This window comes from Dendroctonus ponderosae, unplaced genomic scaffold, assembly GCF_020466585.1.
Source record: "Dendroctonus ponderosae isolate FM_Combo_2020 unplaced genomic scaffold, Dpon_F_20191213v2 Dpon_F_20191213_1, whole genome shotgun sequence".
Classification (NCBI taxonomy): domain Eukaryota; kingdom Metazoa; phylum Arthropoda; class Insecta; order Coleoptera; family Curculionidae; genus Dendroctonus; species Dendroctonus ponderosae.
Genome location: NW_026017110.1, coordinates 4,614,931 through 4,626,777, shown reverse-complemented (window position 1 = coordinate 4,626,777; position 11,847 = coordinate 4,614,931). Strand labels below are relative to the sequence as shown.

The 11,847-nt window shown below is 34.1% G+C and overlaps 1 protein-coding gene across 1 annotated transcript in view; it reads right to left on the bottom strand.

The window, feature by feature from the left end:
* LOC109544018 overlaps positions 1 to 7,383 on the bottom strand; it is a 28,889-nt gene extending 21,506 nt beyond the window's left edge. The window contains exons 1-2 of the mRNA XM_048661721.1: positions 7,167 to 7,383; positions 2,180 to 2,633 (exon numbers count right to left, since the gene is read on the bottom strand). Of these exons, the coding sequence (XP_048517678.1) occupies positions 2,180 to 2,584 (405 nt within the window). The 5' untranslated portion in view covers positions 2,585 to 2,633; positions 7,167 to 7,383. The remainder of the gene's footprint in view (positions 1 to 2,179; positions 2,634 to 7,166) is intronic.
* Between the last annotated feature and the right edge of the window lie 4,464 nt (positions 7,384 to 11,847).

The window sequence follows — 11,847 nt, the reverse complement described above, 5'->3', positions numbered from 1 at the left end:
CTAAGAAAAAATAACGAAAATGGTACAGCATTAGCACAGCATGCACAACAGAAGTTGCATAATTTTGATTTTGATAACACAAAAATATTGATTAACGAGAGTAATTATAACAAGAAAAGAGTCCATTAAATGATACAGATTAAAAAACATAACAATGCTATTAATTTCAGATCGGATACCGACAATCTTAGCTCACTATATCATACATTAATTAAATGAAATAAACATAGAATATTAACTCACCCGGTATATTGAAGAATTTTGCAAACCAAAAATAATATTCTCAGAATTCAAAGAAAAATAGCTGAGAGTAAAATAAATCAATATAAACAATATTTTATTCGCTTTGTGTCCAAAATGGACAAAATTAATACTACAAATGTATGCCAAGGCCTAAAGCAGCAACAACGCTACACGTGTAAGTAAAAATATTTAAGTATCTGAACAAAGAATTCTCTTCCCAAAAGAAGAATTCTAGTCTCTTCCCAAATTTGATTGTCCTAACTAATCACCTGTTAGGCCTAATTAATTTTAGAATGTTTTAAAGTGTTACAATTGTGATGTATTTTAATGTGTGATATGATGAGGCTGTTGACGAACTGTGATTGTTTTTTAAATTAATGAAATTTTTTTTTAACTATGTTGTTTTAGAAAAATTGATGATGGTGGAAAAATACACCGAAACGTATTTTAATTGATAAATAAAGACAATAAATGACTGAAACCCGCAAAAACTTCGCACATCGGATGTATGTATAAATCATCTGACCAATAGAACTCTCTTAACTCTTGTCGGATTATCGAACAATTACAAGCACTTTTCTAAGCAACACATGATGGAAGCACTCAATTTCCATTAAACTTGGGTGTAAATTAACGTTCCAAATTGTACTAGTTTTATACGTTAATGTTTTGGAAGCTAGTGGTTCCTTACGTTAAATAAGTAGTTCAAAATTGTAGGTTTCAGTGTAAAGGCTGCATTTGTGTTCTAAAAACATGTCAGTTATTATATAATCAATATGCCTAAATCTTCTAAAAGATGAAACAACTGCGTTCCAAATTTTAGCAAATTGATGTGTTTCTTTTAATTCCATTTTATGTCCTTGCAATTTATATCGACCAGATGATTCAGTATATGTATAGTAAATACCATTTCAATATTACTTTCTCGAACAGTCCAAAGACATAGTCAGCTCTTAATGAACATGAGTGATGCTTTAAATGCACAATAATTTTAATTTTCAGGTTTTTGGATGGTCGTAATTAGACTGTCGGCCTTAACGCTTTGCTAGCACACATAGACATCTTCAGAGTTGTGCGCTTTGCGTGCAAAAAATCGAAGAATTTTGATTAATTTTAAATTCTTTAAAAATTTTGATTATAAACGACTCAGATAATTAGACTCAGATCTACTCTTAAAGAATAAGTTGCTAATTGGCCAAAAAAGCTTGACACATGCTTTTAAAAATAACCAGATTGAGAACTATTCAAATAAAGACATTGGAAAATTCTTTTCGCTAAAAACGTCGGCTGTTATACTTCCAGCTTCACGGCAACTTTGCTTTATTATGGCCCGATTATGGCACTCCCTCTGTATTTCTTTCTCTATTGAAAGCGTGGCATTATTGATTTTCTAATTGCGACAACTACTATAATGAAACAAGAAAGTTTGGAATTAATTATTTGTACATATCTGCTGCTTAATGTATAGATTGGCAAAGATAACGGAAGGAACTAAAAGGCAAAAGTGAGTTGAAGGGAATTGAGTGAGTGTTTCAAAAATATGTTTCTCAATTGAGGTCCCAAATCTATATAAATATATTAAACGACATATAAATGTCTGCAATTCAATGCGTTTAATATATCAACTACGCAATTGAGCACATAACTACTGACCTTACTTCACAACATCAGTTTTCTGTCGAGAAAGTGTAAAGAACTGTGGAGATGCAGTCCTTCTACAAGCTATTTTTTTAAATGCATTTTCTTCTAAAGTTTTGGCTTAAAAATTATTTGTGTGAACCTTTAAATAGAAGTGTTAGTACTTATTTTTGTAATCCAATTCGAATGTAGAACATTTACGTGTAATATGCAAAATAGAACAATTCTCCTGCAAAGGTATCTGTTTTATCAAAGCAAATCGTCGGATTTTTGCAAAATCTACTAGACAAACACTCACCATTTCATCCCCATCCAATTCCCCATAGTTATTGAACAAGTCATCATCAGGACTGGGCGTGGTGGTGGTAGTGGTGGTCGTAACGCGTGCCCGATTGGACCAGCCATGATGGCGCAGTCTCACCGAATCACCAAAGCCCCATCGAGCGTCACTGTTAAAACTCCTATCACTAAATCGCCGATCACTATCCAGGCCCGCAATTCTGGTCCTGATTTGGTCCAAATGGGGAAACTTTGATGAGTGTCTCAGTGTTGCCACGCCACTGTTCTCCACGTTAGCCGGATTGTGCTTTTTCGGATTAGTTCTTTGGCCATTTTTGACTGGCGAGTCATTTTTCGAATAAGCCAAGGTCACGTGGATGAAGAAGCAGAAGCAGAAGATGGATCGCGAGTGCCTCAGTCGCATGATGGGTCGCTCACTTCCAGTCGGGCATGTCTGGATTGAGATCTAACATCTGGAATAAAAGGAACAGTAAAAAACTGGTTAATGCTCGCTGAGTGTTTCTGAATGCTCCAATGATGAAAACTTTGAACAGTGGGGAATGGAAATTTAAGAACTAGCGAAAGAAAGTTCCGCTAAAGAAGCAAAACAGATGCTTAGAAGATGTTGTGGTTTACAAGTGACCGTCAAAAGACACTGGCAGAAAATTAGAACAGTGTTTTTAGTGGGCCAACGTCTCGACTCTAATCATCCTGTATTCCCAAATTCCGTTCTCAAACAGATTATTTAAGCTGAAATTAAGGCCGACAATTTGCCAATGCATTTGCACTGTTTCCTTCAATCTGATTTCGCTCCTCCAATTTCCTCATTCGCTGAAAGGCTGCATCCTTCCGATCCTATTTCACGTGCAAACATTTGAATGTGGCACTATTCACTGCTTTATCAAAGACAAATGAAGCGTTTCTGCATTATCCTGTATGTTATTGAGAGCTACAAAGTTGCTATCGAGAGACTTGATGACTTCATGAAAAGTTTGGCGCATTAAGCCAAAAGATTATCGCTGCAATTCTTCTGGGCTTGAACCATATCTGTTATTGAACAAAAATACTGATGATAAGCGGGGTTTCTTGGATCCCACGCGCTTTATATTATATTGAAAATAAACCAGTGGAAAAGAGATTTACTCTATTTATTTGTCGGAAAACCGAGCATCAAAAGCGTCTTCCAGACGGGCAATAACTCCATTTCCGAAATTTACACTTCAATTGTTACCCTCTTGGCCTGTACTATTTCGGGCATAGGATTGTTTTCTTTTTCGGGTTTGGTCGGACTGACTATTCCTGGCCCGTTTTTTATGGGCCAAATAAAACGTCTCACTTGAACGAAACAAAGCCGATAATGGTTTTTTCAGAATTTCCGATGAAAACACTCGCCTTGTAACATTGACGGTTTCCACCTCGGGTATTGCAGTTCAGAAGGCGCGAACATCCTCTTGTAAACCTGAAAAGTAACCTTTCAGTTCTGGTTTTTTCGGGTCATTATCATCTCATTATCATTTCATCAATGACATTTAGCAACGCGTGTGGTTCTTCATCTGGGAGCATTGCGTGCCAACTTTAGATAAATAAATGTGCCGAAATTGCGCAAATCTTCCAATCAGACTGTTCACTTCCTGAATTTCAAATATTATTTCACTTGTGTGCATTCATTTCGGAGCCTACTGACCTAGAAACTTAAAATTAGAGAATTTGTCATCGCTTTGTGGCAATCAACATGCAACAATTTATCTCTGTACATTTTCTGGTAACCACTATCTTGATGTGTGGCAATTGCTTGTTTGGCTTTGTCTTTAGATTAGCGTTCCAACTCCATAAAGTAAATGGGTTTTTTTCATTATTTAACACGCCGATATTTGCCAAAATTTTCGGGGACAATCAGGCATCTTGAGATTGAGATAAACGATGCAACTTGTCTGGAAACTTCTTACTGGAGTGACTTTGCAATTCTTAATGTGAAATTTATGATTCATGCTGACAATGCTTCTATCAACTTTGTAAAAATCCTTAAAAGTAGGCTATTTTTAAAATCACAATAGAAGCAAAGGATTTATTAATTTGTTTTGGCTCGGTTTTCATGGTGTATTATTAGAACAGAAAGATGATTTATTTAAGAAACACTTTGCAATCTTGATTTTATGAGTTCGAAACTGACCATTTTGGAGAAAACTTGTTAAAACTGAAAAAAAAAAGAGTTCATGTTTTGAAGTTCGCTTTTTGCTTGCTCCAGATTACTTGTGCCAATAAAGCAAATAAAGGATTCATGATGTCCCAGCCCTGGTAGGACTTTCCCATTTGTTTAGCATGGTTCGCCCAGCTATAGAAAATACAAATTTGCGGATGACTCAAGTCTACATATAATAAACTACTGCACAGGGTAATGCAGGAAGATGAAAACTACTGAGAAGTGATGAATTACCTACCAAATAAAATTTAAAAAAAGACTGGCATTTATATGCATGGGTAAAATACGAGTAGACCAGAGAACAAGATTCAAACCTCATCGGCATAAAATTCCGAAATAATTATTTTCTGAAGACTGAAATATTTCGGATTTTTTTTTTGGTCATATTTACATTTAATTTATAATTATGTATGCTTACAAAATTTGCTTTGCAAAGATAGAATCAAAAACTATTTTTCAAAATTAATATTGTAGCTGACCAAGGAATTTACGAAATATAGCAGGAAGTTGCTCATCAATAGCCCATAGAATACCCGAAACTTTGAAATTCCAAATTTCTGCTATTGCTTAAAAATGGGTTTATTGTGGTATTTTGTAACATAAAATTAAACTTGCAATATAAATCAGTTGTAGAGCATAAATTACAGATGAAGATAAAATGGTTGATAATTCTACAAAGTTTCACTTTCGAAATGCCTGTTGTATTTAGAAAACGGTTGAAATCTTGTCAGGGAACTGCTGCCTGAGCTTCTTTTTAATCAACCTTCTCCTCTTATACATTGATTGAAGTTACAAAAAATTACAGTTGCTCGCTAAACATGGTTTCAGACATCTTGTTGATTTTTAATGATTTTCTAAATATATTTGCATACAAACATTCTCAAATTTTACGATTAGCTATTGCAACAGCCTCAATTGAAAAATGTGGTGGATTATTGAATTTTACAAAACTATCTCGATCTTATCAAATTTACCTCAAAAAATCAATTGTGCAAATTTATTTGTCTAAACCGTAAAGTTATATTGGTGGCAACTTGAGACTTAGTCGCAAACTGCGGGTAGAAAATTTGGTTCATTAATTTAACTCAAAAAATAAATAGTTTTGTTAATTTTTTGAGATCTTTTTATCGTTTTTTTTTAACTGAATTCTCAATCCTGCACAGTTACATTTAGAAATCTAGAACTTGTAAAGAACCAACACCAGGACATTCAACAAATTTTTATTGTTTCTAAAAGTAACCAATTCAAACGTTGAGAATTATACTTATTTAAATACCAAATTTCCAAATTTTTTAAAAAATTTCCTATTTTCATGAAAAGCTCAATTGCACTAATTTACTTTAGTAAATGCAGAACTTGCAAGCTTATGAATAATTTTTTCAAAAATCTCCTAAAAATTGCGCTCTCAATAGAGCACGCATTTTTTGTTAAATTCACAAATGGATAATTCGGATAGCTGGAAGAGAAAATTTTTCCAAATTATTCCTTAAAAATATTCTTTTATCATTCGCAAGTGGAAAACTGTTGAAGAAAGTTTATTCAAAATTATAATTCTATCACGAAAGTCTCAGTTATTTAGTGAGAAGATTTCAGAATGCTTTTTGCATTTGCGTTCCTGATTTTTTTTATTATTTTACTTACCAACGCGTGTTTGAATTTGAACTCTGTTTTTAAAAATCGCCAACCAATCTACAGCGGATAGAAAATGTTTGATATTTTGAATTTTGATTTTTTTTAAAGCCGCAAAAATTTAAATGTCCAGAACTTTTCAAAAACATTTTGAGTGTTTTGAATCAAACTGAAGGATCTAGATGAACATCTAAGTACAAAATTGCAGCAATTTCAGATTTTCTCGTCGTCTCTGTAACTGTCAACTTCGTTTCTGTTGCTGAAAGGAACTTAAAAATGTATAACTTATTAATACTGATTTAAATTACAATTCACATATAAATTACAATTAAAGCATTATCGAAAATATATATAAAAACCCCAAAATCAAATAATCCAGTATCGTATTTCTGAGCTAAGTTTGAAATATTCAAAATTGAGTCGAAAAGTCACTTTTACGCATTTACAGATAAATTATTCTAATTTATTACAAATGTGCAAAGAGGATTTTCAAGGTGGGTTAGTCTGAACTGTTGGAATCTTGGGTTTACGCCGATTTAAATAAGCTTTGCAAAGAGACAAACAGCTAGAAATCACGACAGTAAGCCGATAATTAAAACCAAAAGAATTATATTTAAGAATTTTGTGGTGGATTTTAAATAAAAATCTGCAAATTCACAATGACTGCAGCAGCACATTTTTAAAGAAAAAATTGAGTCTTATTGAAGGCAGCCAAACAAGTGAAAATTCGTTTATAAAAATGTTCTCCTCAAGCGCTCGAATTAATGATTTCCGGACAATTTGCAGAAGTATAAAAGTTGAATGGCGCAGAATTCTATCTCAAAGCTTTATTTTAGTTTTGAGCTTATAGAGAAATGAATGAAAGCAGCATTAAAAGAATAATTTACTTGGAGAACAAATTCACAAAGCGAATGCTTCGAGAAAAGGTGAGGCAAATGAGCAAGTTTTGCGTAATAAAGCAGCCGTATTCCTGCACATAAACAATTTAAATAGAATCAGCTCTGTGTATTAAAATTTGGCAAAGAAGCAGGAAAACGAATTAAAAGTAGCTATAAAACTCGAAAAATTTGTTTATCTAAATTCCACATTTTGATTCAGAAAATAATTCATTCATTCCTGCAAGTACTTGAGCTTTGCGGGTTTGGAAAAACTCGAATTTAAAAACATTGAAACTAACCATCAACTGCTTGGGACAATTACGGCTGCGACCTGCCAGCCTCCATATCCAAAATCTGGTTTTATTTGTCCAAAACCGAGCACACTCGAAAAATGATAAAACATAAAAGTCGACTTTTATCGGCAATTTCGCGTTTCTTTGCACGATAATCCGCAGTACAAGTCGCGTTCTATCCGGCCGACCGTTTCAGACTGAGGCCGCTATTGTTGCGATGTGCAGCCGCTCCGCATTGTGGTCCATTCATCTGCATTTAACACCATCATACCATGTTGAACACGGCAAAACATGTTTTCCATCCCTACAGGAGATTTCGCTCATTTCGCAAACCATCAGGAAAAATTACAGTACTAACAGTTTTCGATTTACCTAGTTAAGGTTGAGCAAATTTAAAAAATAGTAGGTTAATTTAAGTATGCAAATTTAAAAATAAAAAATGTTGGGAGCTGTTTAAACATTTTTGAGCGAAACGAAGTTTTTTTTTTATTTTTTGCTTAACTCTACTCGTATTAACTTAACTTGGATTGTGGATAATTCCAGTAGCCGTTTGGACTCTAATCTCGGCTTGGCCTACATTAAGTTAAATCCCTTGCTGTTGTTAAAGTAAGGCTTATGCTTATCGGGACCAACAATCCATTTTACGCAATTTGTGCCAATTCAACTTCCAGTAGCGCAACCAGATTCAACATTTTTTTCATGCTTAGTAACACAAAACCCTTCATCTGCTAGTGACTAATAACAGTTATTCTCAAGCCTCTACTTTCAAAAGTACAAAATTTTCCGGTCGTCAGCAAATTTCCATTAAATGAAATAAAAAACTATTGGCAAATATCTGTAAACAGATGATATTCTCCAATGCTCGGTTCTTTTCAAAGTCGGGCAATTTCCAGCTAAAAATATCAAGCGCTATCGGATCTACTCAGACATCACTAGTTTAATGGGTTTCATTTAGTGCAGTTGAATAGACTTTAAATGAAAACGGCCCGCAATTGCCAATTTTATATGAAGATAAAGCATTATTGGAAGTCGTAAAACGCTAATTGGTTTGAGGATTGCGACACGCATTCATGGGCAGTTTTGCCCTCGATTTAAAAACAAAATTTGCCCCAGAGATAAAACCTTCAAAAATATTGCGTCAGTGGAAAATTTGTTTTTTGGATTCAGAAATGACAAAAGGATCAAACTGCTAACACTTAGGCCAAATATAAGCGTATCTCATTTACTTTTAGCCGTTTTATAAATAGCTTGCCACTATAATGCAGAAAGATCATAATTGCTTAGAACACCTTCACTCGGTGTTGATTTAATTTAATATATTTTTCTTTGTTTGGCAGACAGTGGAATTTTTTCAAAGCTTATGTTTTCCAAAGGCTTTAAGAAAACTATTAGATCACCCGCCGTAACTATAAAAACAATTACGTATCCAACGTCTGCCTATCGAAAGCCCACGATGATTTTCCGTTTCTAATAGAAACCTTACATCGTCAGCAGACTTGATAAATTACCAGGGCAGATCCAAAATTTAATTCTCTAAATTAAATGTTAAGTCCCTCCAGCACACCCTCTTATTCGACATCTGCTTGTTTACGATCACGCATTGCTTTATTGGTGTGTGATTCACTAATTTCCAAAATTTAGTCCCAATCACGATCCCATGGGACAAATAAAAGGCGATTTTGGGGGGGTGAAACGCATTTCCGCATGTCGGTATTGTGCAGCTGAAACACAATAAGCACCCGCAAAGGAAAGGTGAAGCTTGGATTTAGTCAATATGATTTTGTGGGCTGTTGAATTAAGAGGAGACAATCGGTTCCTTGATTTGCACGTTTGTTATTAGCTTTTGGAATGTTTTTATTTATTTTCGTGTGCAGTGTTTAATTCAAATTTAAGGCGCCTTTGTTGCACTCATTGTTGCCAAGAAAGTGAGCTTTGATATCTAATCCTACAGGAACTTTACTCCACATAAGCAAACAGAATGTAGGCAGTTCATCGCTTTAAAAGAAAAGTCTAGAATTCAGTCGCATACACAGGGTGGTTTTTTAGTGCGAGAGAGTTAATTAGTTCCGTTGGAGTTGAACTTTCGAAAAACAGTTTCATATAAAAGTTGTTGATGCACAAAGTATGCACATTTTAAAAATATTTTATATGATACAGAATGTCTCAGAAAAGCGAGGCAAGATCAAAGTGTATTTTTTTTTAATAGAACTACTCATCTTTTATTAGCTCATGGAATGTAGCTTGAAACTCTGCACATGCAGCATTTAGTAAAATTTTGCTTAAAAACATAGTATCTACAAATTAATTGTAGAAGCAAAAAAAGCAGTTACAAAAAAATACGTCTTTCCAATCACCCCAGATTCGTTAAGAATTTTATTGAACCAAAATATCAATACAATGTACAAGTTGTACAGGGTGTTAACAATGTGGACTTAAATCTAACACTTTTTAACGTAATATAACTTTTGTTTTTCACATGGAAGTACCTTTATATTAATACGTCATTAGATAGACAATTTACAAAGTTACAAATTTGAATTTACACTTCAAGCTGTAAAATCAACCGTTTTCAAATTATAAATTATTTTATTTAAAAATTTCAAAAAGTTGTTACATTTTGTAAAGTGGCTATGGAATTCAGTAAATAAGTGTCAAAATTTGATGGAGTTTGACATATCGATATCGGTGATTGGAAAGACGTATTTTTCTGTATCTTCACTGCTTCTTTTGCTTCTACAATGAATTTTTAAATGCCGTGTTTTTAAGCGAAATTTTACTGAAATGGCGATAATCTGCGAACGTAGCAAGTAAGAAAAAAACAATTTAAGGTGCAAATGCAGAGTTTCAAACTGCACTCCATGAACTAATGAAAAATGGGTAGATCTATAAAAAAAAATACACTTTGATCTTGCCTCGCATTTCTGAGACACTCTGAATCATATAAAATATTTTTAAAGGTGAGCACTTTGTATGTCAACAACTTTTATATGAAACTATTTTTCGAAAGTTTTAAAACCGGCAGTTTTGCCAGCCTTAAACTGGCACAAGTTTTCCTCTCGTTTAACGAGTTGACGAATCAAATTAGTTCCAAAATGTATTCTGACTGTGGACCAAATGCTGATTTTTCAAGATCTGAAATTTCGTTTAAATCCCTAAAAACATTTATTTTTCAGAAGCTGATAAACTTTGAGCGAAATTTTGGGAATTTTGCCAATGTAGACCCTTTTAACTGAATGTTCAGTTCTGAAATAAGAAATTTTTTCCAATTTCGTGGACAACAAAATACTAAATTTCTACTATATCGTCAAGAGGGGGTCCCCTTGACTTGAAAGCTGGATCCGCCGCTACTCAATGTATGATATTCAAATTTCGGAGAGACGGAGAAGATGATGTTTTGGCATAATCTTGCACCTAAACTTCTTCTAAACTTTTTGCAAACAAGACTTTTTTGGGAAAACTGCCAACATTTTTTATCGATGGTTCACTTTCTAAAAAGGCCATTTAGTTCTCTCGGGAATGATGTAAAAATGAGTGGTTCTTGCTCATTTTGCTTCCGAGAAATGAGCAAAAACGGGGCGGAAAACATGAGAATTTGGCATAATCTTGCACTTGTCTTATATTCAAATTTTGCTTTCTGGGTCAAAACTACTCGAATTTCATCACTCATGTCCGTTATGACTGAATCAAATGTTGAATTCTCTATACAACCATGCAAAAACAAATTATGTGGGACCAATGGGCGTCATGTTTGATTCGAATTTCCAACTCAAAAGAGAAACATGCAAATCTAAAATTTCTTGAAATGAAGACTTTTTGAGAAAGCCGCCCACATTTCGTTATCGATTGTTCAACGAGCAAAAACGGGACGGAAAACATGAAATTTTGGCATAATTATGAACCTAACTGTCTGATATTCAAAATTCGCTTTTTGGGTCAAAACTATTCGATATTCCTCACTCATGTTTTCATGACTGAATGTAACGTTTCATTCTCTATCTAACGATGCCAAAACGAATTCTGTGGGTCAAATGGTTCTTGAGAAACTTCGATAAACGCAGCGTCATGTTTGAGTCGATTTTGCAACTCAATAAAAAAACACGCAAATCTAAAACTTCCTGAAATGAAGATTTTTTTCATAAAACTGCAACGTTTCCTTATCGATGGTTCACTTTCTAAAAATGCCATTTAGTTCTCTCTGGAATTATGTTTAAATGATCGTTCTTGCTCATTTTGCATCCGAGAAACAAACAAAAACGGGACAGGAAACATAAAATGTTGACCTAATCTTACACCTGAACTGTGAAAACCTGAACGTTGAAAACAAAGTTGACTTCCATAATCTGAAATTATGAGAATTGTTTTTATACATACGCACAATAACCGATTTGGAATTTTTTCAACTCATCTCAATGGACTAAAGTCTCCGCAAACTTTCCAGGGAAGCAAAATACCGGGTTTGTTTGGCTTGGGTATGAAGGACCTCATCCAGGCTTTTCTGTCTGAGCGTTTCAACTCTGCAGGGTTAATTTTAGGAGTTTTGGTCTAATTCTGTTGATATTGTGGATTAGGGTAGTCAACACTATACAACTGGGTAGGAAAATTATCCAGCACTTTTCAAGCAGGCTGGGTAACAGCAAATATATGCAAACTTTAAGCTCACTAAATTCAACACAGTTTCCTTTTATAT